Source organism: Lygodium microphyllum, unplaced genomic scaffold (genome assembly GCF_053477565.2).
Source record: "Lygodium microphyllum isolate KBCC unplaced genomic scaffold, Lygodium_microphyllum_v1.1.10 scaffold_31, whole genome shotgun sequence".
Lineage (NCBI taxonomy): Eukaryota > Viridiplantae > Streptophyta > Polypodiopsida > Schizaeales > Lygodiaceae > Lygodium > Lygodium microphyllum.
In genome coordinates this window covers 10181304-10209101 of record NW_028229514.1, presented here as the reverse complement: position 1 = coordinate 10209101, position 27798 = coordinate 10181304, and the positions used below count along the sequence as shown (strand labels likewise).

The 27798-nt window shown below is 42.1% G+C and overlaps 2 protein-coding genes and 1 pseudogene across 2 annotated transcripts; all 3 read right to left on the bottom strand.

Moving 5' to 3' along the window:
• Nucleotides 1–9394: 9394 nt before the first annotated feature.
• LOC148009308 (uncharacterized) lies at nt 9395–9964 on the bottom strand. Its single transcript, XM_087673531.1, has one exon. It carries the CDS (start codon nt 9962–9964, stop codon nt 9395–9397), a length of 570 nt encoding a protein of 189 aa, XP_087529657.1.
• A 2855-nt stretch (nt 9965–12819) lies between these two features.
• On the bottom strand, nt 12820–14623 carry LOC148009307 (uncharacterized; annotated as a pseudogene).
• Nucleotides 14624–16312: 1689 nt separating this feature from the next.
• LOC148009306 (pentatricopeptide repeat-containing protein DOT4, chloroplastic-like) lies at nt 16313–21440 on the bottom strand. Its single transcript, XM_087673599.1, has one exon. It carries the CDS (start codon nt 21269–21271, stop codon nt 19127–19129), a length of 2145 nt encoding a protein of 714 aa, XP_087529725.1. The 5' UTR covers nt 21272–21440; the 3' UTR covers nt 16313–19126.
• Nucleotides 21441–27798: the final 6358 nt, after the last annotated feature.

The following is a 27798-nucleotide window of genomic DNA, read 5'->3' as shown; positions in this document are numbered from 1 at the left end:
TTGTACATGATGATGGTGCTATACGAGATGTTGAGATATGACATAAGCAGATCGGCCATGTGAATGTACAAAAGTTGAAATCTATGCAGCAGAAGGAGATTGTGCTTGGACTACCTAAGTTCAAGTATCATGACTTTGGACATGTATGTGATGCATGTCAGTTTAGAAAACGAGCACGGTTTTCATTTATGAGACATGTACAGAATAGCTCACGGCCCTTGCAATTAGTACATTCAAATGTATGGAGTCTGTCTCATAATGCTTCGTTTGGTAGTGCTCATTACCATGTATCCTTTATTGATTTCAACATGTATACTTGGCTTTACATACTGAAACATAAGGATGGTGTGCTTGATGCATTCAAGGACTTCAAGAAGCATTCTAAAAATGAGTTGAGATGTAAGATTTTATATCTTAGATCAGATGGAGGTGGAGAATATGCCTCTAATTACTTTGACAAATACCTTGCTAAAAATGGGATCAAAAGACAGTTAACTTGCAGCTATACACCACAACAAAATGGTGTAGCAGAAAGGAAAAATAGGGTATTTATAGAATCAGCAAGAGCTATGCTGAATTAGAAAAGTTTGCCAAATGGTTATTGGGCTAAAGCAGTAGTGACTGTTGTCTATGTGCTGAATAGAACTGCTACAGCAGATATTCATGATGTAACTCCATATGAGAGGTTGTATGGTCATACACCTGACATTTCACACTTGAAGGTATTTGGCAACATTGTATATGTACATGTTCCTTATGAAAAGAGAAAAAAATTGGATTCTAAAGCTATCAAGAGAGTGTTCCTTGGTTATACACAAGATCGGAAAGCTTACAAGTCTATGTACCGTCTACACATGAGACATTGATTAGCAAAGATGTTTTTGATGAGCTAGCATCGTGGTATGGTGAAACTAGCCTTCCTTCTCGAATAGGGTGGTTTAACCTGATTAAGCACTTAATTACAACAATTAGGAAGTGAACATAAACTGAAATGCTCACTTTACCTTCATAAACTTGGATAGTGGACACCCTGTTGGCCCCAAAACTGGCGTTCCTTTCGGTATTTCTTTAATTTCAATTGTTGATGGATAAATTACAAGCCGAGATTTCACAATCTCCTTGGCTGATTCAAAAGCCCCTTGCTGTTCCAATAATCAGCAAAGCATTCTAGCAAATTGCCCCTTGATTTTCACCCAGGACTTGCTCTAATGCAACCCCAACTGGTCAAATGCTGCCCCAAATTCACAATAGATGGGCTGGCATCTGAAATCCTCACAATTCCACGAATTTCCGGTGCTGATTTCAGTGTACAATGCCTTTGACTGATGGCACAAGTCCCAAGGTGGCTGCTAAACCTTGATTACTGCTGTAATTTAGGGTTTACAGCAGTAAACTCTCTGCTGTCCACCAAATTTGGTTGTACTCTGCTACCCATGGCTGAGAATTGATGAGAATACTTGAGCATAGACTAGAGAAGATGAGAGAATGCTGTAGAAAGAGAAAATCAGCTGAAATGTATCTTCTGATTCGTAGCTCTAATGACAAATATGATGGCACCAACAACTTCAAAAGGGGGGTAAAACACTGGCTCCGCTGGCGAGCCCTCCTCTCCTGCCGCTGCCTCTCTTGAGGCAAAAGAGAAAACCTGCTGCCCCCTGTCCTGCCACAGCGCGCGATCAGTCATCGTTGCCTCTCATAGCCAAATCTGATCACCTCCACCAAGCTCCGAATAGCTGCCATTCAACTTCCACCACCCTCCAACTGCCTTCTCCCTAGTTGCATGGGAAAGTTTTGCCAAGTGGCAGCCTTCCTAATGCATTCTTAGCCATTAAATTAATTTTTTAGAATTAATTAATTCTAAAAAATAATTTCAACCCTTGACCTTGCCCAAAATTAAACATGCCTATTTGGAATGAAATTGGCTAGGCCATTTGCAATTTGGAGTGGTTCCCAACCTCTATTGACCCTTAGACTAGCATTAATTAATTAATTAATGCTAGTCCCTAGTGTCATCACTGATACTTAATGACCAAACAATTGTCCTAGGGTTCAACCTGGCACCAACTGACCACCAAAACCCAGTTGGCATAACTTAACACAACTTTTGCCTTTAACACCCACTGCATCCTCGGGGTCCTTGGCCCGTTCCCATGAAATAACTGCCATATGCATCACACATGCTAAAAAACCTTGCACATTTAATTAGTAACTTAATCAAATGTTACTAGCAAGATTAAAGTATCTCAAAATTTCACATCCCCGTGACATATGGTAATCCTATTGCAGTGGCTACTGATGGATCAACCAGCACTAGCAATGCTGAGAATACACCTATAGTGAGTACATCTATGAGTGGTCCTACACGTGATGGGTCACCTACAGTAAGTCCTTGGTCAAGACACTTGCAGAGTCGTACTCCTACGTCTACTGACACGGATATGTCAATAAGGGGGAGATTGGATAAGGAAAAAGAAAAGATGCTTGAGGATGTGACAGATCCACTTACAGTAGGCTATGAGTTATCTAACACCAATAATTTGGATAGTGAGTTGGGCATTCCATCTATTATGACACTTGGAGCAAGGCAGGGTCATTAGGTACCACCTCATGAGAGGCAAGCTCAGAGTAAGCCACAGTAACGCAGATCTGAGAGAGTCAAAAAACCAGTTGACAAGTTTACATACACTTGTTATTCAGCCCGCCATTATATATATATATATATATAGCTAGTGTAATAGGTTACAAAGAATCTACAAAGCAGTTACAGATGATAATTGATGTGTTGCCATGGATGAGGAGTATGCAACCCTGGTTGAAAATGAGACATGGGAATTGGTTGAGTTGCCTGAAGGCAAAGTCCCCATTGGCTGCAAATGGGTGTACAAGGTTAAGTGTAAGTCAGATGGTTCCTTAAAACGCTATAAGACCAAGCTGGTTGCAAAAGGGTATGCACAGCAATATGGCCTTAACTATGAGGAGACTTTCAATCCGGTGGCTAAAATGGCAACAGTCAGAATTGTCATTGCTTTGGCAGCATGCGAAGGCTGGAAATTATGGCAAATGGACGTCAAGAATGCTTTCTTGAATGGTGATTTGGTTGAGGAAGTATATATGGAGCAGCCTAAAGGCTATGTTCACCCGGACTTTCCTACATATGTATGTAAGCTGAAAAAGGCTTTCACCTAAAGCATAGAATGCTTGGATTAGCAGTTATTTATAGCAACATGGATTTAGATTGGATGATGTAGATCACAGTCTGTTCACAAAGAAGACAGATCATGGATATATGTTTCTAGTGGTTTATGTAGATGATCTTATCATCACTAGAGATGATGAAGAGGACATTGCTAAAAGTAAATCATGTTTACAGGCTGAATTCAAAGTCAAAGACCTTGGTGAACTAAAGTATTTTCTTGGAATTGAGGTAATCTCTACGCCTCAAGGTATATGGCTTCTACAAAAGTAGTATGCTCATGACATGTTACAGAAGTATGGTATGGCTGAACGCAAGTCTATGGAGACATCTCTTGATCAGAATATCAAGTTGCAGATTGATATTGGGAATGACATAGAGAATGTGACCCTGTATCGACAAATGGTGGGCAGCTTGATATACTTGACTATTACCCGTGTCCTAATTTATGTTATGCAGTGGGGCTAATTAGTCAATTCATGTAGAAGCCTCGCAAACCACATTTAGATACAGTCAAGAGGATCATGAGATATGTAAAGGGTACTATAGATTATGGGTTATTTTATGCATATGGAATATCTCTTGACTTAATAGGGTTTACTAATGCTGATTGGGCTGGTTATACCTATGACAAAAGGTCAACCAGTAGTTATGCATTTGGATTGGGTAGTAATATGATCAGTCAACAGAGTAAGAAACAGCCTATTGTTGCATTGTCTAGTACAGAAGTTGAGTACAGAGGAGCTGCCTTAGTGACTTGGGAAGCAATTTGGTTGATGAAACTGCTAAAAGACTTGGGAATACAGTTGGAAAGCTAAGTGAGATTGCATTGTGATAACCTCAGCAGTGTTATGTTGGCTAGCAATCCTGTCTACCATGCTAGGTCAAAACACATTGAGATTCACTACCATTTCATCAAAGAAATGATTCTTACAGAGCAGATTGACTTGATTCATGTGAAGACTGAAGACCAAGTAGCAGATATATTTACCAAGTCTCTTGGTAAATAAAAGTTCATATACTTCAGACAACTACTTGGAGTTTATCAGATGGTTTGAGCTTGAGGGGAAATGTTAAAATATCAAGCTCCCACTATTCTTCAGTCACTCTATCTTTATGTGTAACCGACATTAGCTAGATACAGCTATACACGTGTGTGACATTCAATAAGTTGGTGTAGTCAATGACTTAACCACAGTTAGTCTTGGTTAGTTATACATATGTGTATAAGTCTCTTTCAGTTAGTATGATGGAAGAATAATAAAAGAAGAACAACAATGAGTTGAGGCTCATCTTCCGCTCAACTCTGTCTCTCTCCCTCTCTTCCAGCACTTCAACAATCCACTATCGATCCAGACGGAGTGCAACAACCTAAAGATGTCATTTGACGTACTATCAATGTGACACTCGATACACAAGCTCTTAAGAAAGAGGCCAAGATAAATAAAAGAAATTTTAAATTCAACACTTTTAACGGGCAACGTGATGGCAAAATTGTTCTTACTTTCATTCGTCAATTTGACGACTATTTTCATGAAGAATAATACGTTAAAAAATGCAACCTTCAATGTGTCACTAACCGTCTAGCAAACAACATCATTATGGTGGATTGTTGTCCACAAGAGTATTGATTGTCCCTCTACTTGGAAAGCTTTTCAAAAGAATTTTTTGCAAATTTTTCTTTTATCTCAATTCCATGAGAAAGCTATCAAATAGTGGGATCTCCTGCAACAAAGAGATCGTGAATCCATCCCGCAATACACTGAGTGTTTCTGGAGTACCTTACTTTAACGTCGAATGCTTGAAGATGTTCCCAAGAAAACCCGCAAGAGCAAGTATATGTCCAATTTACTTGGTCACTTCTATACGAAAGTGAATATGTTCAAGCCAAAGATGTTGGAGGATGCGATTTCCTTAGCGCATGATGCGGAGGATAAAATTCTTGGACAAGAAAAGTGACCGTAATAATTTTCAATTAATGATAACTTTGATACAAAGCAATTCAATTCTAATTCCGAAGATTCAATCAAAATTGTGTTGCTCCTACTTTCCATAAACCCTAGACTCGACCTCGTGTTATGCAGCATATGATGAATACAGTTACAGGAAAGGAAACACATGATATATGGTATGTCGATTCAGGTGCATCTAATCATATAACGAGTCACGTTGAATGGTTTGGAGAGATGCAAGACTTACAAAATCCAGGTTATGTGTAAACGGGTGATGATTCATGCCACCCAATTTCACACATTAAAAAGGTTCCATTGTCCTTACATGATGGCCGGACAAAGAGTCTGACAAATGTATTACATGTGCCATCAATCACAAAGAATCTAGTGTTTGTTGGCCAAATGATAGAGCAAGGGTTGCAAGTCCGATTCAATGCAAAAGATTGTTTTGTAGAATACTTCAATGATAAGTGTTGGTTGATCACAAAAGGAAGTAGAGTTGACCGCATGTTCACTTTAGATACTTGAATTTCTACAATGGATGTTGCAATGTATGCTAAAGAAAAATGAGTGGTTACAGACATTGAAATATAGCATAAACATATTGGACATGCAAATGTTCAAAGACTCAAATTAATGCAATCCAGAGGATTGGTTACAAGGTTTTCTTTTAGAGTTGCAGAATTTCATAAAGTCTGTGAAGCATACCAGTTTGATAAGCAGGTGAGACAACCCTTCTCGCATGACAGAGAAGTTAGCAGAAATATACTTAATGTAGTGCATACAGATGTTTGGAGATCTACACAGAATGTATATCTTGGTGGAAGCAAATACTTTGTCACATTTATTTATGATTGTTCAAGGAAACTATTGATATATTTCATGAAGGAAAAGAGTGATATATTTGAGCATTTTAAATCTTTCAAGCCAGCTATTGAAACAGAAATAGGCTTGAAAGTGAAGTGCTTGAGATCAAATGAAGGGAAAGAGTGCCTCTCTAATGAGTTTAGTGGCTTCTTAAGGACTCATGGGATAAAGAGGCAATTTACTTGCAAGTATACCCCACAAAAAAATGGGATTGCAGAAAGAAAAAATAAGTATATTGCAAAAGTTGCACAGGCATTAATGACTGAAAAGAATGTACCAAAACATTTTTTATCTGAAGCTGTCCATACTACTGTCTATATTATGAACAGGACTTCCACAACTGCAGTTCATGGCATGACTCCTGAAGAATGATTTACTAGCAAGAAGCCCGATGTATCACACTTGAAGATATTTGCTTGTGTTCTATATGTTCATGTGCTAAATGAGCACGGAAGAAGCTTGATCCAAAGACTGAAAAATGTATTTTTATTGAATACTCTTTAGAGCAAAAAGAATATCATTATTATAGCCTAGTCACATGTGAGTTCAAAGTGAGCAATGATGTTATTTTTTATGAGATGAGCAGTTGGTATGCTCTTTCTAGTGATGTATTAGATGATGATAATGATCATGATAGCTATGTGCAGAAAACAAAAGTAAAAATCACAAAGTCTTAGTGGACCAGAAACATTATCTTGTACTACACCTACAGTGAGCCCTGTTTAGGAGACTAAGGAGTAGCCCCACATCTTTAGGTGAATCTATAAGTGTTGCATACAAAGACAAAGGAAAGAAAAATATATTGTATGGTAATGATGCATCTACTAGTCATTTGGGATTTTATGTAGATTCTAGTGGTTTAGAGAGTTTGGATGATGAGCTTGGTATTCCTTCAATCAAGACACCAAGAGTACAGAGAGCTCATAGTAATGTAAAGGCTCCATTGAGTGATCCAGTGATACACAGGTCTAGCAGGGTCAGATACATTGTTAAAGGATTTGGTTTTGAAAGTTATGCAGCTCACCATTATGCTTGTATGGTAAAACTAGTTGAGGATGCTGAGCCCACTTGTTTTGAGGATGTTGTTGGTCATGCTCATTGGGATGCAGCAATGGATGAGGAAATAGCTGCATTAGAAGCCAATAAAACTTGGGATTTAATATCCTTGCCTAAGGGTAAGAAAGCTATTAGCTGTAAGTGGGTTTATAAAGTCAAGCATAATGCAGATGGTTCCATTAGCAAGTATTGTAAAGAAAAATACCCCAACACAGAAACATAAACAAAAACCGTACGACAAACCACAGACTGATAAAAAGAACACAGCTAGGATTAGGATTAGAGTAACTCAGAGACAATGAACACAGTGAATAAATGAAATGATATGACTACTAATAATACGATACTCATGCAGCAAACACACTATGCAATCAATGAATACTGAACCTCAAACTCCTGTATCTCTAGGATCAGGGCAGGGGTAATGAGCTGGAGAGTGTGTCGTACTCTGAACGGATCCCAAATCACAAGGCAACCTCCGGATGTCAAACACTAGCAAACGCAACAGTGAGAAGCTAGATCTGATGCAGACAACAGTGAGGAGAGAGAAAGACTAAAAATGGAGCCTGTAGGAGAGAGAAATACTAAAAACGCAGACATGACAACTTGCAAGAGAGAAAGACAAAACAGAGCCTGTAGAAGAGAAAAATAACGAAAACGGAACCTGCAGGAGAGAGAAAGACTGAAAACGTGGGCAAGACAACCTGCAGGAGAGAAAAAGACTAAAAACGGAGCTTGCAAGAGAGAGAAATACTAAAAACGCAGAAAGGACAGCCTGCAAGAGAGAAAGACTGCAGCGACTGCAGACAGGAGAAAAAAAACTGTTAGGGCGGCAGCTAGAGCTTGCAAACACAATAGTTTGCTGGCATGGCAGGCTGTACGATAGCAGTGCAGATAAACAATAGTCAGTCGCCAGGCAAAAATAGTAGCAATCAGTGTGCGGAGGGCTGAAAACAGACACCAGACTATAGGGAACAATGACAAACAGCAAGGGCTGAGATATCCTCCGTGATCGGGGTGTGGACAACAAGCTGGTAACACCTAGAACCTGCAAAAACGAAATTGTGAAAGAGTGGAGGGTTGGCTGCCAATTTATAGAAAATTAGGGTTCTAGATCCTCTCCCACTTAACTTTCTGATCCGCTCCCTGTTTAAGGATTTTGGCTAAAATAAGCCTAGAATAAGCATGTTTTTGGGTTGTTTGAGTGACTAAGTGCATTTCTTAGCACAACAAGTATAAGGCTAGACTGGTTGCAAAAGGCTACGCTCAAACATAAGGCATAGATTATAAAGAGACATTCAATCTAGTTGCTAGGATAGCAACTATTAGATGTGTGATTGCCTTAGCAGTAGCCAAAGGTTGGAGTTTGCAACAAATGGATGTTAAGAATGCCTTCTTGCAAGGTGGAAAAATAATTATTTATCTAGTTTATTATATTTATTATTATTGCAATAAATATTGGACAATCCATATAGTATTTTTGTTCAAAAGGCCAAAAATAACCAACCAAGTTGACCTTTAGTATAATAGGAAATATTGAAGACCTGTAATCCGTACAAAAAGCAAACTAAAATAATCTCCCACATCGGTAAATGTTGGTGGTTAAGTGGTTACCCGACGCGCACGTCAATAAACTCTAGCCAGCATGGAGCACAAGAGCCGAGGCTTGAAACCACAAGCCCACACGGGAACACCCTTCACGGGAAAAGGAAAATAGATAATGGTTAAATTTTGTGAGAATTTCGTATCATAAGTTTGATACTTTCGTGCAATCTCAGGCCTTTCAGAGAAGTCAAGTTGATCACTGCTTGTACACCATGTGAGGTGGTATAGCTGCAAAAGTTATTAGGTGATTTTGATGTACAGGGAGATGGTCCAATTGTCATTCATTGTGACAACATGAGCAGCATACAGCTAGCTAGGAATCCAGTGTTCCATGCTAGGACAAAACACATTAAGGTGCACTACCACTTTGTGAGAGAGGAGGTATGCAATGAAGGGGAACTAGGAGATGGAGGAAAGCCACGGAAGGCAAGGGAAGATAGAGAAGGAAGGGGAGATAGGAGTAGCGTGAATTGAGAGAGAGCACAGGTGAGGAAGGAAGCAGATTGAGTTGGAGATTAGATGTCAAATCAAATAGGTACCTTACAATCCGTTTGGGGTTGACTTATATAGTCCCCCACATTTCCCCTGCTATTTTCCCATCTATTTTCCACATAAAATCCATGCTTTTCCCACCTTCATTACAGCCATCCCTTCCCAAAGAAATTTGCCCTCAAATTTTCCATGAGGCTGCCCTGAATGAGAAAAATACAGCAGAAACTGATCAGCTTTGTAGGAGATAGGGGTAGTCCTGCACAATGCTCTCAGGTTGCCAAGAATTCTCATCTTCAGATAAACCTTTCCATTTGATGAGGTATTCTGTGTAGGCTTTGTTCCTGAGCACATGATCTCTTAAGCCTTTGACTTGCTCCGGCACATAAATGATGTGGCCCTCTTCATCCATAGGAGGCAACTCAGGAAGAACCTGGACATGCTGTCCGACATGTGGTTTCAGCAATGATACATGGAAAACATTATGGATCTTGGAGGTCCTGGGTAGTTCCAGCTGATATGCTACCTCCCCAACTTTGCGGACGATTTTGTAGGGGCCATAATACCTGTGGGCAAGCTTGGTGTTGGTATTACCTTTCAGTGAGGCATATCGATTCTTATGGAGATGTAAATGCACATAATCCCCGTCTTCAAAAGATAAGTACCTCCTTTGTTCATCCGCATACTTCTTCTGCTTGGCTTGGGCATCCTGATTTAAATGCACATAATCCCCGTCTTCAAAAGATAAGTACCTCCTTTGTTCATCCACATACTTCTTCTGCTTGGCTTGGGCATCCTGCATATTTTTCTTAGCCAACTACAGAAGGGCATCCATACTCACCAAATCATTTCTTGCTTGCTGATTTTTCACAGCCAAGTCTACAACCCCGGAAGGCATTCCCACTTTGCATCCATACATTGCCTCGAATGGACTCATGCCAATAGAGAGGTGTTTGGTGCTATTGTAACAAAATTCAGCCAATGCTAACCATTTGTCCCAAGACTTCTGTGTGTCATGACAGTAATGCCTTAAATACTCCTCCAACCATTTGTTCACCCTCTCTGATTGTCCATCTGTTTGGGGATGATAAGCAGTACTAGGCGCAAGGGAAGTACCAACTGTAGTAAATAATTCCTGCCAAAAGTGGCCCATAAACTTAGCATCCCAGTCACTCACAATCTCTTGAGGAAAACCATGGTGTTTGAACACATTTTCAATAAATTGCCAGGCAACCTGTGAAGCTGAGTACCAAGTCCTAGTCGGTATGAAATGGACCTACTTGGTCATCGTGTCAACCACCACGAATATGCTATCCCAACCCTTATCTGTAGAAGGCAAGCCTGTAATGAAGTCCATGGCAATGTGAGTCCATTTGCCTTCAGGAATGGGTAGCGGTTGCAGAAGGCCTGCGGGTAACCGGCTGTCCACTTTATTTTGTTGGCAATGCAAACATTCACCAACAAACTTAACCACATCTTGCCACAAGCCATCCCACATAAAGCTCTCCTTGACATTTTCATATGTTTTTGTGATACCCATATGCCCTGACATAGGAGATGAGTGCATTTCCTGTAATACTAACAACCTGTACTTGGAGTCTGGCACAAGATAAATTCTGTCCCTGCACCATAACAGTCCGTTGCAGAGCTGAAATCGAACATGTCCTTGGCTGGATGGACTCTGTAACTCCACAAAGATAGGGGCTGCATCAGAATTTTGCATGTATTCCTCCTGAATCCCAAGTATCCACTCCTGATGAAGCGTGGAAATGGCAGACAGTTTGCATGACCACATCCTGGACAAAGCATCAGCAACCACATTCTCTTTCCCTTTTCTATATTCAATGTCAAAGTCATAGGACTGAACTGCAGCCAGCCATCTCTTCTGCTGCATGGATAAATTAGGCTGCGTTAAAAAGTACTTGAGTGTCCTGTGATCCGTTTTGACCTTAATCTTGCTACCGTACAGGTAGTGGTGCCATTTTGCAAAAGCATGCAAGATTGCCAGCATCTCTTGATCATAAACATGATAATTCATTTCCCTGGCATTAAACTTCCTGCTCTCAAAAGCAATCACACCATGCTCTTGTCTTAAGACAGCCCCTAAACCTTTGCCACTGGCATCCGTCTCAATAATGAAAACCCGTGAGAAATCAAGGCACACCAATACAGGTGCATTACTAAGGGCATCCTTGAGGTTATCAAAGCTGAGTTGTGCTGCTTCTGACCATTGGAAGGCATCCTTTTTCAACAAATCAGTGAGAGGGGCAGCCCTTTTGGCAAAGTGCCTAATGAATCTCCTGTAAAAAGAAGCAAGACCCAAAAAACCCTTGAGCTGCGTGGTATTATGTGGCTGCGGCCACTCCTTAATGCATTTCACCTTAGTTGGGTCTACCCTGATTCCATGCCTGCTTACAACATGACCAAGATATTCAACCTCATCTGCCATAAATGTGCACTTGCTGGCCTTGGCATAAAGCTGATGCATCCTCAAGATTTCTAGCACTTGTCGGACATGGTCAATGTGTTCCTGTGCATCCTTACTATAAATGAGAATGTCATCGAAAAATACGAGCACACATTTGAAAAGAAGGTGGTGCAAGATCTTATTCACGAGTGCTTGGAAGGTGGCTGGTGCATTAGTCAAACCAAAAGGCATCACCTTGAACTCATATAATCCTCTTTCTGTACGAAATGCAGTCTTATGCTCATCACCCTCTTTCATCCTAATCTGATGGTAACTTGACCTCAAATCAATCTTCGTGAAATGTTGAGCACCCTTGAGTTCATCCAGCAGGTCATCAATCCTGGGAATAGGAAACCTGTTCTTAATGGTGGTCTTATTCAAATCTCTGTAATCAATGCACATACGAAAAGACCCATCCTTCTTGGAGATGCAAAAGGCGAGGTGCTATGATCAATGAAGTTTTTCTCAAGTAAATCTTGCACCTGTGTTGCCACTTCTTCCCATTCAACATTAGAAAGTCGATACAGGGCCTTGTTTATTGGTTTACTGCCATGTTCCAGAACTATGGCATGATCAACATCTCTTTTTGGGGGCAACTAAGATGGCATATCAGCAAACACATCCCCAAATTCTAAGAGCAATTTCTGCATTTCAAAATTATCCACATGGGGAATACCACCCTCCTGAGGTACAAAGACATTCAATGCATAAATGGCACTTTCTTTCTTGAGCTCCCTAGCTAGCTGCCTTGCTGAAATGACCTGCAATTTCTGATTCACAATGCCCTGCAATGTAACAGTTCTACCCTTGTGGCAAAACTCAAGAGATAAGGCATTCAAATCTATACTGATTTTCCCCAATGATTGCAACCAATCACAACCCAGGACAGCATCTCTTGGCCCCATATCCAATGCCAGAAGATCACCTGCAAACTCATAATCATCAGAGAACTTGATCCTAGCATCCTGGCAACAATGTCTGCTGATCACATGCTGTCCATTCGCTATCTCCACTTTCAGACCATGGTCTATCTCTGTAGCAACCAATCCCACTCTTTGCAATGTTCTGCAATTAATGAAACTGTGAGTGCTACCACTGTCTACCAATACATGAACAGATCTGCCATTAATCATTCCTTTCAACCTGATTGTGTCAACACTTTTGGCACCCATCAAGGCATGAAGTGAGATGGTATACAGTGTAGACTGGGCATCCCAATAAATCTGCTCATCATCCACAGGGACATTACCATTAGCATCACCTCTGACATGAAAAGGCATTGTAGGTTGATGCTCCAACACAGAGAGTGTTGGCTTACAGCCTTTCCTGCCACATGTAGGCTGAATATCAATCTCATGCATCACACGAGTGGTTTGCTCAATAGCCCCACCCGGATCAAAGGGAAATGCAGTCCCCTTTGTGGCTTCTGTGTCAGGAGATTCATCTGCATCATGAGCTCCTGTCAATTCCTCATGAGAGACATCATGGGGGTCTGCTACATCAGCCACTTCATCATCATCTAATAATTCAATTATCATGCTGAGTTTGGCTGAGCTGACATTCTTCATTTTGCACACATCTCGGTGCTCAGGTGTCCATTTCTCTCCACACCTAAAGCATAAATTTGCCTTTTTCCTACTGTCCATTATGGCCTTGGAATGTTGTTTAACTTCTGATTTGTCGAAACCAGCACTGGGTTTGACACCTGAGTTTGCATCCATGGGCCTGTATGGCTTTGCATATGGCATTTTACTCCCAGTAACCGTTGGATATCGTGGAAAGGGGGCAGCTGCTGACTTCTTATCGATCCAATCAGCAAACTTTGTCTTCCTGTCAGCCTCATAAACAGTACCATAGGAGCTACCTGACAAATGCTTGTACTTGCCAGCATATTTTGGCTCAAACACCTCAGCAAGCTGGGCTGCTCGTTCAATGGTTTGAGGATTATGAGCTCTCACATCAGAAGCCAGAGAGGGATTTAAGCCTTGTATAAAACGCAGCAGCTTCCCCTTCTCGGAAATGCCCTGTACAAATAAGGAAAGCCTCCAAAAACGCTGCAAGTACTCCTGGACCGTACCTGTCTGAGATAGTGCATAAAAATCAGCCAAGTATTGTTCAAGGATTAGGGCCGAGACGAAAGTCGTGACCATAAGCTCCTTGAACTGTTTCCATGTGGTCGGCTTTTGAGGTGACTCTCGCATGTAACGCCACCATGTATGTGCATAATCCTGTAAATGCATGCCAGCAAAAATGATCCTCTCCTCATCATTCTTAGGGTAGAAGCGGAAATAATCTTCCAGCTTCGTGAGCCACTCCTCCAACTCATTGGGAGTGCGAGTGTCACCTTAAACTTGTGCACAGAGATTTTATCTTTCACATCTTTGGCTGCGTTATTCCTGGAGTGACTATCAACATATCTAACATCCTCACGCTTGAAGCTCACATACTGTGAAAAGGGCATCTCATCACGAACATCCTCAGGCAAAGCCCTGTATGAACGTAAGGCATCTGAAAGCATATCATCCATGTTTGCATGCTGCCCACTTCCACCATCATGTTGGTTAGGAGAACCGCTCCCCTGATGCATAAAGTGCATCTGACTGAAAGCATTACCTCCCTGATACGCAGGCTGAGTCTGACTAAATGTATTAACAGGAGGTGTCATCGAAGCATACAATTCCTGCTGAGTCTGGCTGCCAAAAACATCTCGGTGAGTGGGTGGCATAGAAAAAGGCTGAGAAGAGGACTGGCCTCTCTCCCAACTGCCCTGAAACCCAACACCCAATCCAGGCATGCTCGCCGTGGGCGGAAATATGCCAGTAGGCCGGCCCAAAATGGACGGCTCAGCCAATGAAATCTGCAAGCCAAATGGCGGCCTGGAATCAAAAAAAGAAGTGCTCGACGGCACGGTAAGGGAACACCTATATCAACATAATCCCCATGCTGGGGTGCATGCATAGAACCAGTATCATAAGTGCGACGGCCATCAGCCATAAACCCCCTGCGTGGGTCAAGAAAATCACCCTGGCTATCCAACTGATCTCCGTGCTGGGTTGCAGTCTACTTACCCTTATCATGCATACTGATGGCAGTAGTGATCTGCTGCCCAATGTTCTGACCCATCTGGGTGATAGCTGTATCATGCATAGCCATAGCAGTGGTGAACCGCTGCCCCAACTGCTGACCCATTTGTTGAAAAGCCCCCTGAAGCATCGAAGCCAATGCATCCAAAAACTGTGTGTCTATAGGCATAGCAAGAACTGGCTGTGAGGGAGATACACCCTCTGTAACTGGCATCTGCTCCTGCTGAGCAACATCATCGCCATGCTGAAACGTCTCATTTGATCGGGGTGCACGCTTGGGGGCCATGAGTGCGCGATGGAGTCGATCCAGTGGAAGGTGCGGGCGGGTGACGGAAACGGTGGCGGAGGAACGACAGAATCACGGCAGCGTATGACAACGAGGGGTGCACCGAACAGGCGCAAAGAGATTGTCAGTCCGGTGGAGATGGCGTATTCCAGTGGAGATGGTGCAACGGCGGGGCGGTGGAGATTGCAGGCCGGTGGAGATGGCGTATTCTGAAGGAGATGGCGTATTACCACCTCGTGGTCGAGCAACACTAGCGAAGACGGTGGCAGGCAGTAACGGTGACGTGAACAGAAAAAAAAGACGGACGGAACTGTAGTGAATGGACAGAACGGTAAGGGCGACGTGAGGCAAAGAAGTGACGGCCGAAGCGAGGCTCCTGGTTTCTCCAAACGAAATGTTGAGTTTGTGATTAGCGGAAGCAAACGGAATGGCTCACTGGTGGAATCGGTGCGTGAGGGAGTTTGGCCGCCCTGAGTGCCTTGATTCCAATCGACCTGCACTCTCTTTCACGTGCTGGATTCCGCTTGGTTCACCTAGATAACAATAGTTCTGTCCATCGATACAAAGCTGCTCTGTAGGTGCCAAAATTTTAGGCTCTGATACCAATGCAATGAAGGGAAACTGGGAGATGGAAGAAAGCCACATAAGGCAAGGGAAGATAGAGAAGGAAGAGGAGATAGGAGTAGCGTGAATTGAGAGAGAGCACAGGTGAGAAAGGAAGCAGATTGAGTTGGAGATTAGATGTCGAATCAAATAGGTACCTCACAATCCTTTTGGGGTTGACTTATATAGTCCCCCACATTTCCCACATTTCCCCTACTATTTTCCACATAAAATCCATGCTTTTCCCACCTTCATTACAAGGTACTTGCAGGAGAGATTGGCTTGGTATATGTCAACGCACAGAATCAGATAGCTGATATTTTCACAAAGGCGTTGGATACAGAGAAGCTTCAAAAGTTTCGAAGCTTACTTGAAGTTGCAGAGATAGAGTTGAGCTTGAGGGGGAGTGTTGAGATGGCAAGCTCAACCCTTCCCCTCAACACATGCAGACATTGATGATGGACTGCCTAGCTAGAAGGGTCTGCACGTCTACACTTAGCACATTGGTGGTTATTATGATACTCACATGGCCACTGACTTATCACTTATTATATCTAGTTTGTTACACCTACCTACAACCGGCAAAGATATAGCGCCAATCGATTAGTGTAGTCTGTTATGCATTGTTTGACTTAGTAGGCCATTTTTCTTTATGTTGTATCTTATCTATACTTTGTATACATTGTATAGGGTGTGAAAGAAAAAGAAATCAGCAAGAAAACGTTTTGGCTTCCATCTCTCTTATTGCGAGCTTCCTCTTGTGTATATAGTGTGTGTTTGGCACAGCAGCCCAAGCAAGTCCCCCCACCACGCAATTCCTGGCAACCTAGACATTGGACCAAAATAAAGAATATTTATCTTTCTTTGTGCTTTACTCTTTACAAGAGGTCTGAAATAACATTTGCAGCCGGAATGAGGCTTGAAAATGATTTTTATTCATCTGCATCAAGGAAATTGCAGCAGATTTGAACTGCTGGGGCCGAATCACTGTAGTAAGAAATCAGAGCAATGCAGTCTGCATCAAAATACAACAGCAATGAACAATATTTTATTTTGAGCTGGATGATCAGTAGACTACGGTTACAGAAGCTACAGCAGGTCTGCTGCCACCAGCCCAGGTCTGTGGAACAACAGAAACAGTGATTTTTACTGAGAAGCAGGTCTGAAACAGTCTATACAGCAGCCTTAAAATCATATTTCATGTCAGGAACAAACAGAATGTTGTAAGAATGCCAGTTAGCCACACCAGTCTCTGGAGTCACTGCAGATCACAGGAGAAATCACAGGAGTCTTCATAGAAATGACAGTAGGTCGAAAGATCTGTAGTAGTGACCAACAGCAGGAAGCATCAGCAACTCCAAGATACTAGTTTGTTATATCCTTGCAGGTCTTCATCTTAAGCAAAAGGGCAGGAGTTATCTCCATAGAAGAGACAGGCCTGCTTCTACTTTGAGCAATAAAGCTCTGGTCAGACTGATAGATGAATAAAATATCCTTAAGCTCTCTAAGCACATCATTGGCACCTACATCCCACTGCTGTCCACACCCCTGCTGGCAGATATCTCAATTCATGGAATGTTGTCCAGCCTTCTCCTGCTAAGACGCCTTGTTTGCAGCTATCATCCCACTATCCTGGCTGTGGTTCAGACCTGCTGATGATCACTGACATCTGTGTTTACATTATGCAGCTCCCACCCAGCCCCTGTACAATATCCTGGAAGTCACCCAGCTTGCAAGTTGCCACACCTGCATTTTCACTACAGCCTGCATTTTCATGCTGTGGCCCAGCAGTTTTGACTGCCAGCAGCAGATCTCTGGCCTTGTCAGAGGTCCATCATGCAGTCCAACATCAGAATACAACACTTTCCAGCCTTTGGCATATGATCAGCAAGCTGTTGAGCAGCAAAACATAGATCTGTCCAGACCTGAGCAGGAGCAAAAACTTGAACAGTGGGCAGACACCAGCCATAGACAAAGAGAACTGCAGAACAAAGGGTTAGGGAAGATGTTTGATGCCAAGAAAAGGTGAAGGCAGGGTGAAAACAGCAGGGCAAAGGCGTGGAAAGGATAAGCACACAGCTGGAGAAGCAGGGCAAAAGGCAGCAGGTCGTAAACACAGCTATGGCAAGGGAGGAAGAAGCTAGCAAAGATGTCCAGCCTGCTTACAGTGTAGAGACAATGATACAATGTGAGAGATGGCAGCAGAAGAAGGAAAAGGGTGCTCCAGCAAAATGAAAATAAAGGCAACAAGATGAACTCAGCTGGATGATGAAAAAAGTTAATTGATACCAAGCTCGGGCACTCTACTCATCAAAACCAAATCATCAACATAAAGAATGATGAGAACACACTGTCAATCCTCCAATCAAAAGTGAAGATTGGGGTCATGATCCGATCTCTTGAAGCCATGTTGAAGAAAGAAGTCACCTATCTGTTGATACTAAGCCATAGATGCTCGCTTTAGGCCATAGGGCCTTTTGCAAATGATAAACATGGTCCTCCTTGCCTTTCATACTAAAACCGGCTGGCTGATCCACATAGCTTTTCTCTAAGATGTTGAGGAAGCTGATTTGACATCCATTTGATACATCGGCAATTGATGATGGGCCACAAAAGGGGGAGGAAAATCCAAATGGTAGACATCTCTATCAACCAAATACTTGGCCTTATAGACCTACTGAACACCAATGATCTTCCTCTTGGGAGGATGTGGAACTAGTTGCCATGTATGATTCCACTCAATGGAACCAAGTTCTTCCTGCCTAGCATGAACCCAAGTCTCATCTAAGAGAGTCTCCTAATGGTAGTAGGCTCCCTGTCATCCCATAATCCTAGTCAAGAGGGCATAGTTCACACACTGTGAACAACCCTAATCCTATTGAAGCTGCTTAAGGTGAGCTAATCTTCAAGGACCAACGTCTATTTGTGGGGTCAGGAAATGAAGTAACTCCCAACTCTTGAAGGACTAATCATGATTCTATGAAGGAGACGGTGAAGCCTTGGGCACCTTTGGGACTTTTGTATCCAGCAAGGGCTTCTCAAATATAAAGCTAAAAGATCAGGCATGGATACTAACCAGCTATTATTGCCATAACTGTACAAAAGCCCAAAATCTACAGCACTCCAATGAGAGCAGACAACTGATGGAAGAGAGTACAGAGGTCCACTTATGGCAAGAGGAGACATTTCAAAGTATCTCCAAATTTCTCAGATCCAAAGAGTCACCCAATGTAAAATTTGATAAATATATTTATTCTTCAAGATCCAAAAAGTTACCCAAACCATCTTATTATAACCATTTTATTTTACAAGTCTTCTCTTTTATGGCCTAAAGAAGCATATCACCCAAACAGATTACTTTGGCAAAAAGCAGGCCAGAAATTGATCATTTCAAACACTGAACCTTACATTGATAGACTCCATCTACATAGAAATGTGCTCATCAAGTCAATATGTATACATTTACAAAGACTGTTTTTTGTGTTAAGCATCCTAATGTGAACCCTTAAACTCAGCCTATGCAAATTACATGTACAAATAATTATCTGAAGACTCATAAACTGCAAATTCATTTTCTTTAAGATCTTGTACATTTGTCAATATCATTCCTAAATCTGGCACATACCCCCTGCATTTAACAAGTGAATTCAGAGAATCTGACATTTCTAATATAACACTGCTTTGATCATCACCAACTACGAACTCGTGTAACTTTTTGCTTACCTCAATCGACACAATGCCAGGCTTTTTATTTGCCCCTGCATGTCTCCTGATCTCCTCTATCTTGTTAGCATCACTCCTCATGCCTGCACTAGTATAAATGTCTTCCATAAGCAAGTATGATGCAGCATCTTCTTGATGGAGCTGTACAAGCTGCTGAAAGCATTTCAACCCAAGTTCAACATCCCCATGAATTTTGCAAGCACTAAGTAGAGCTTTCAATGCATTTCCCGGTGGAAGACACCGCATGGCTTCAGCAAACCTCTCTGCCTCATAAGCATGTCCTGAACGAGCAAGAAGGTCAACCAAACAACCATAATGCTCAGACTTTGGTTCAATTCCATATTTAGTTCTCATCTTCTTGAAATATTTTTGTCCCTTGTCCACAAGACTTGCATGGCTGCATGCAGCAAGAACACAAGTGAATGTGACAGCATTTGGCTGCACACCTTGCTCTTCCATCTCATCAAAACATTGTAACGCCATGTTCCAATCATGGTTCTCTCCATAACCCTGTATCATTGCAGTCCAAGACACGACATCTTTAGAAAGCAGCTTTCTAAAAATATACTGGCCTTCCACAACTGCTCCACATTTGCAATATGTATCTATTAATGTATTGGCCACAGTGCGATCCATTTCCAAGCCTCTTTTGGCAATCTCGGCATGCAGTTTATGACCTGTTTCTAGAGCACCTATACTACCACATGCTTTCAAGGTGCAAGCAAATGTGGCAGGAACTGGAGAAACCTTTCCTGACTCCATCTGCTTATAACAACTTAATGCTTGCTCACCATACCCATGCTCAGCATATTCTGCAATCAGCGCTGTCCAGGAGACTACATTCTGTAACGGGAGCTTGTGAAACATTAGCCGTGCCTCTGCAAGCATGCCACATTTGCTGTACATGTCTACCAATGCACTGGCAATGAAAGGACCAGTTTCCAGACCTCTTTTTGTTATCTCAGCATGTACATTTTGACCTGTTGCCAATGCTGCCATGCTAGCACAAGCTTTCAAGGTGGAAGGGAATGTGAGATCATCTGGATACACACCTTCTAGCTGCATATTTTTGAAACAAGTGAGTGCTTCTTCTGCAAGCCCATGCTCAGCATACCCTGCAAGCAATGCATTCCACAAAACTACTTCACAGACAGGGAGATTATCAAACACTTGTTGTGCATCCATGAGCAAGCCACATTTCGCATATAGATCAACCACTGTGCTACTAATGAAGAGGTCCATTTCCAAACCCTTTTGAACTATTTCACCATATAATGCCTGGCCCATGTCCACATCTTTCTGCTGTGCACAAGCCTTGAACAGGGCAACAAATGTATAACTGTTTGGTTGAACACGGTCATCTTGCATTTTCTGAAAGACCTGGAAAGCATGTGATAAATCCCCCCTGTCAACATAGCCAAGGATAAGGGAACTCCAAGAATACTCATTGCGTTGTGGCAGGCAGTCAAACGTGTGCTGAGCATCAAGCAAGCTCCCACATTTGGCATACATATCCAGCATGCAGGTACCAACGCGAAGATCTATGTGCAGCCCCATGCATAGTAGCTCAGAATGGATCTGCCGGCCGGTGTGGAGACACAACAGCTTGCTGCAGGCATTGAGCAGGGCGACAAAAGTGTATCCGTTGGGCTGAACATGATCCTGCTGCATTTTCTGGTACAGAAGGAGGGCATGCTGCAGGCGATCGGAGTCTGCATAGGCCGAGATGAGGGAGGTCCAGGCATATTCATTGCGAAGGGGCAGGCTATCAAAGACCTGCTGAGCATCAGGCAAGCTCCCACAGGTCACCAGGGTTGTGACTAGGTAATTGCCGAGGACTGCGTCAGTCTCAAGCCGGCGCTGTCGCAGGTAAGCGAGCAGCTGCTTGGCATGCGATAGATTCTTCTCCTGCCTGCATCTCTGCAATTGGACAAGAACGTCGGCCATGGTGCTGCATCAGGAGGAGCACGGCGAGCACGGGCACAGGCAGCCATCGTCATGTCTCATCAGACTTTGGGCCTGACCTGCAGCATATCGGAGAGTAACACTACAGCAACTCAGTGAAGCTTCGGTGCGTGCATACATTCCGCAGAAGCAAATGAAAAGAGACACACGCCTCAACTCGAGCCAAAGTCGTTAACATTTAGCAGTGCTGGCTGTACGGGTGAGGCAGTAGATAGGGACAGCCAGGAATCGAACTCGGCCCGATCGGGTACACACAATGCTGGCGTAAACTTAGCATTTTTAAAAAAGTCTATTGTATAATCTAATAACACAAATAACCCCAATGCGTCGTAATATATATATTATTATTATTTTGTTTATAGGTTCTAAAAGCTCCAAACTTCTTGAAACTACGTCTTTCCCAAACCTTCCCTTTTCAATTAAAACTCCCTTTCTCTCACGTTAAATCCTCCCTTTCTCTTCCCCCTCCCTTTTTTAATTAAACCCCTCCCCTCTCTTAGACATGTAGACTCTCTCGCTACATGGCTTTAGCATAGACAAGTTATCCCCCTTCCAATACTCCCTTGATGCACCATCTCTTGATTTGAGCAAGCAAGAGATTCGCAAGATTATCAGGATGGATCTTATCTGGTTGGATATTAGGCAAATATGGTTGATACCAGGACATAATATATAACCAAAATAATATATTATTTTGGTTATAGGTTCGAAAAGCTCTAAACTTCCATAAAGCTTCTTGAACCTATATCTTTCCCAAACCTCCCCTTTTCAATTAAAACCCCCTCTCTCTCACGTTAAATCACTCCCTTTCTCTTCCCCCTCCCTTTTTTAATTAAACCCCTCCCCTCTCTCACACATGTAGACTCTCTCACTACATGGCTTTAGTATGGACAAGTTATCCCCCTTCCAGTACTCCCTTGATGCACCATCTCTTGATTTGAGCGAGCTAGAGATTCACAAGATTATCATGATAGATCTTATCTGGTTGGATATTAGGCGAATATGGTTGTTATCAAGACAGAAGTTAGGGACAAAGATGGCTTTCTACTGCAAGCATTTCCTTCGTACTACAGATGATGGATTTATTGTTTACTCAAGATACATGGACGTCCACCTTTCCCATGGGATCAAATGTACTATTGGCCAGTTGCACACCTTCTCACATCAGCTAGAGATTGCCAAAAATAGATCCATCCCACCAGAGAAGCACCTATGCTAGATATGTCAATTAGAGCAAGAGACAGAGGAGCATTATATCTGCCACTACCTAGCGTATTATGAAATCCATGGCCATTTCCACTGTCTCTTTAGAGACTAATTTGGACCACTATCCAGAGTCATGGATTTTACTGATCAATGATGTCTTGGCCTCTTTCTCCTTGAGATACAATGGCTTCGTGACATATACCTCAAGAGTATAGCTAGTCCAGGATACCAAGGCCCTTTACAGAGTAATATATATTACATTATTTTGGTTATAGATTTGAAAAGCCCCGAACCTCCATAAAGCTTCTTGAACCTACCTCTTTCCCAAACCTCCCCTTTTCAATTAAAACCCCCTCTCTCTCACATTAAATCACTCCCTTTCTCTTCCCCCTCCCTTTTTTAACTAAACCCCTCTCCTCTCTCACACATGTAGACTCTCTCACTACATGGCTTCAGCATGGACAAGTTATCCCCCTTCCAGTACTCCCTTGATGCACCATCTCTTGATTTGAGCAAGCTAGAGATTCACAAGATTATCAAGATGGATCTTATCTAGTTGGATATTATGCGAATATGGTTGATACCAAGATAAGAGCTAGGGACAAAGATGCCTTTCTACTGCGAGCATTTCCTTCATACTACAGATGATGGATTTATTGTTCACTCAAGATACATGGATGTCCACCTTTCCCATGGGATCAAATGTACTATTGGCCAATTGCATATCTCCTCACATCAGCTAGAGATTGAGACTAGCAAAAATAGATCCATCCCACCAGAGAAGCACCTATTCCAAATATGTCAATTAGAGCTAGAGACAGAGGAGCATTATATCTACCACTACCCAGTGTATTATGAAATCCATGGCAATTTCCATTGTCTCTTTAGAGATAGATTTGGACCACTATCCAGAGTCATAGATTTTATCGATCAATGATGCCTTGGCCTCTTTCTCATTGAGATATGACGGCTTCGTGACATATGTCTCAAGAGTATAGTTGTTCTAGGATATCGAGGCCCTTTACAAAGGGGCAACTCACAGACTTCTTTGCAAAGGAGTTGTTAGGCCAAATACACCAACAATCGGGGGCTTTGGATGGACTTCTATTATTTCAAAAGTTGCGACTCACATTGGCAACAATCTCTCGCATAGTCTCTCAACACTTCGCTCTAACTAACCAAGCATCCTCCTCTCTAACCCAAGAAAGAAAGAACACAAGACTAGCTCAAGTTGTAATGAACTCACCTAACTTAACTTCTTGTGTTTGATGACTCAAAGATGTTCCACAACCACGATCAATACGATCAAATGTTGTCGCTCCTTCACATCCACAACCAAGCATACCAACGAGTTGAAGAGGTAGTAGAGAAGACGAGCAAAAAAAGACGATGACAAAGTGCTTCACCTTCCCTCAATTCTTCAGTTAACACACCTCTCACTCTCTTTCAGTCACTCTCAACACAATGAAAGCAAGATGATAGAATAGAAGGCTTGAATAGTCACACTAATAGAGCTTACATAGCATGGATGTGCCAAAAATATAAATATAACTGAGACCTCCCACCTTTAAATGGACACAAGATTAGGGTTAGGATTAGGGTTTGCACCCCTTTTGCATTCAAGGTTTTCACAACTATGAATTAGTGTTTGCACCCTCTTTTGGGCGTTCTATCGAGTTAGTGGGCTCTAGACCGGTCAATCCTCATTGCATGCTTGAACCTTAGCCTAAATAGACCAAGCCTATGCTAATCTAATCACAAATACATGTGTGCAACCCACACAACACTTGCGGGTGCAACAAATATAATTGTGAGTGATAGATATAATCTACACAAGATTGAGTCCATCTCTCACAAAGTAATACGTCCATGATAATATGATGATGTCCATGAGTACAATAATAATACAAGCACCCAAAAGTAATGCACTGAAGTTCCAAAAATAATAATCCATCAAAAGGTAGTATTTGCACTTGCGCTTCCAGTTTGCCTTCTCAAAATATTAACAGGAGACTCGACTTTAGTACAGTTACAACCCCAAACTACACGAGAGATTCTCTCACTGCCATAGTCCATACACAAACAAGGAGTATTGATTGATTGGGCCGTTTAGCTTAGCCAATTCGAACATCCCTGGTCTTGACACAAACACTGACAACACCTTCATAGGCGAATACAAGGGATTATTGCTTAGTATAGAGCTAGGCCCTCCATACCCACATGAGGTTGTACCATCTAGGGCTCATTGTTACTAGATAGAGCTCTATGTTTTATACATAGCTATAGTTTCCTTTCTTACTTTGCTTTGTGCTACATATTTTGCCCATATAGTTATACCATGTATTTGTTATTTTACTTTGTGCTACAAATACAACTGCGAGTGATAGATATAACTATGAGTGATAGATACAACTACGAGTGATGGATAAATACAATTGCGGGTTTTCACATACTTTGAGAGAGAGAGAGAGAGAGAGAGAAACAAAAGATCAAGAGAGAGAATTATAGAGAGAGGAAAGATAAAATTTAAAAGAGATGGAGAAGAAAGAAAATTAAAGAGAGAGAAAGAGAAGAAAAAAATGAAAAAAGAGAAGAGGGAGAGAGGAAGGGAAGGGGGAGAAGAAAGGGGAGAGAGAGAGAGAGAGAGAGAGAAGAAAAGTGGAGAAAGAGGGAAAAGAGAAGAAAAGGAGAGAGAGAGAGAGAGAGAGAGAGAGAGAAAGAGAGAGATGAAGAGAGAATTTTACGTTTGATGTGAGAAAGAGAGACTACTATATTATTTTGGTCATAGATTCGAACCTACCTCCTTCCCTTTTTAATTAAAATCTCCTCTATCACACAAGCTTTCGGAGGGCGAGGATATGTAGCTCTAGGGATCCAAGGGCGAGCTACGTATCCTCGCCCTCCGAAAGCTTGTCCCATCGCAAAGGAGCATCGAAGAGAATCTGCAAAAAAAAGAAATAACACATCAGTCCACCATACAATAATGCATTCTAATTAAACATGGTAATTACGGACAAGAAAGATGAGTGACTTACAGGGCCACCGCATCTATACAATCGGTCGATCAATGAAGTGAGACCGTGCCTCTCTGCATATCGAGTCTCAAGGCCGGTCGAATTGTGATTTGTAATGGAGTGCTGCAAAGAAAACAAAATGCTAACTGTTAGAAACATGATTGTCAGTACAAAGAATATTGCAAAAAAATAAACAAGCAAAACAAAAAAAAAAACTTACAAAGTCCTCCAAATATGTCCTGTGGCTGCCACTCCCAAGATGATGGACCACTCCAGCCTCGAGTCGTGGCCTCGCTGCCTCGCACTACTGACTCCAACGTCCTGGAGAATCTATAGCCTCCTCCCTCAGTCGGCACCAGTCGTCTACATCTAACCACTCGGGCTTTGCAGCCCCACTCTTGATTGCCTTGCATGCATCGAATTGTCTGTGTGATATATATGCACGCATGCAATCCATCATCCAGCCCGTAGAAAATCTATCTATTGAGGCTGGAACCAGAAACTCCTCATGCAAGGATGCTACTATGTAGTCCTTGCTCCCCTCTGGTATGTTCTTCCAATGATCTAAGACATTGTACCGAAAAACTTGTTGGCACAACTCTCTCATGCAAGCCATCACCCTCCTCCTCTCATCATTCATGATGATGGCTCCTGACCTATCATCGACTAGATATCCATATTCCCCGGGAGTCTGCCTAAGAAGCTGTCTTCTACTCAAATGCTGGAAGAGGTAGAGACAGAGGTAGAGGAGGCCGATTTGGAGGCCGTGGTAGAAATCAGAATATCCAGCAAACTCAAGAAAACCAGTCCTGTGGAGGAGGACGTGGTAACTCTAGAGGCAGGGGGAGCCAAAGAGGTCGTGGTGGATGGCAAAGAGGCCAAAATGCAAACAGCAATGTTGAATGCTACTACTATGGTAAAATGGGTCATATGGCTAAAGACTGCTATAAAAAGCAGAATGACATCATGAATGGAAAATTGTAACAAGGGAATTATGCATCTTCTAGTAGACATGGTGATGACAGAAATGAGCATTTGTTTATGGTGCAGTACATGACCAATTCTGTGACAAGTGCAGAAGAAAGCAACGATGTGTGGTATGTTGACTCAGGTGCATCAAACCACATGACAGGTCATGCAGAATGGATGCAGGATGCAAGGAAAATGGAAAAACCAGGATTTGTGGAGACTGGTGATGATATTACACATCCTATTGTGCAGATTGGAAAAATTCATTTGTCTATACAGGATGGGAAAAAGAAATACATGTCGGATGCATTTCATGTCCCGAATATCACCAAGAACCTGGTTTCTGTTGGTCAAATGGTTGAGCAGGGCTTGCAGGTTCGATTTAATTCTCATGAATGCTTTGTTGAGGATATGAAAAATAAAGGTCGCTTGATAGCAAAAGGAAAGAAGAAGGGCAGAATGTTTACATTGGATGCAAACATGCCTAAATTGAGTGCAGCAATGTTTGCACATGGGACCGGTGTAGTTGCAGATATTGATATCTGGCATAAACGCATTGGTCATGTTAATGTACATCGACTTAAATCAATGCAAGCCCAAAATATTATTGCAGGATTGCCTAAATTCAAGGTTGCAGAAATGCATAAGGTATGTGAAGCCTGTCAGTTTGGAAAATAGGCAAGGAAACCATTTCCTAGACATGTTCAAGAGAGTAAGAAGCCATTGAAATTAATCCACTCTGATGTATGGACTACTAAAGCTGCATCTCTTGGAGGCTGTCATTATTTTGTCACTTTTATTGATGACTATAGCAGAAAATTTTGGGTGTATTTTATGAAAAAGAAAAGTGAAGTTTTTGGGCATTTCAAAACTCTTAAAGCTATGGTTGAGAAAGAAATAGGCCTGCAAATAAAATGCCTAAGGTCAAATGGAGGGGGAGAGTACCTCTCAAATGAGTTTGCAAGGTTCCTGTAGGAGCATGGCATAAAGCATCAATATTCATGCAGTCATACCCCACAACAAAATGGAATTGCAGAAAGGAAAAACAGGCATATTGGAGAGGTATCTCGTGCCATGCTCAATGAAAAAGACCTGCCAGATTTTTACTGGGCTGAGGCAGTTGCTACAGTAGTCTACATAATGAACAGGACTCCCACTGCAACAATACATGGCATGACTCCAGAGGAGAGGTATACTAGTAGGAAACCAGATATTTCTCATTTGAAAATTTTTGGTTGCATTTCCTATGTTCATGTGCCAGATGAGTTGAGATCCAAGTTGGATCCAAAAGCTGAGAAGTGCATCTTTATTGGTTATTCT

Excerpts from the sequence above, each read along its gene's own strand:
- LOC148009308 (XM_087673531.1), bottom strand. The coding sequence starts at position 9,964 with ATGCAGGATGCCCAAGCCAAGCAGAAGAAGTATGTGGATGAACAAAGG.
- LOC148009306 (XM_087673599.1), bottom strand. The coding sequence starts at position 21,271 with ATGGCCGACGTTCTTGTCCAATTGCAGAGATGCAGGCAGGAGAAGAAT.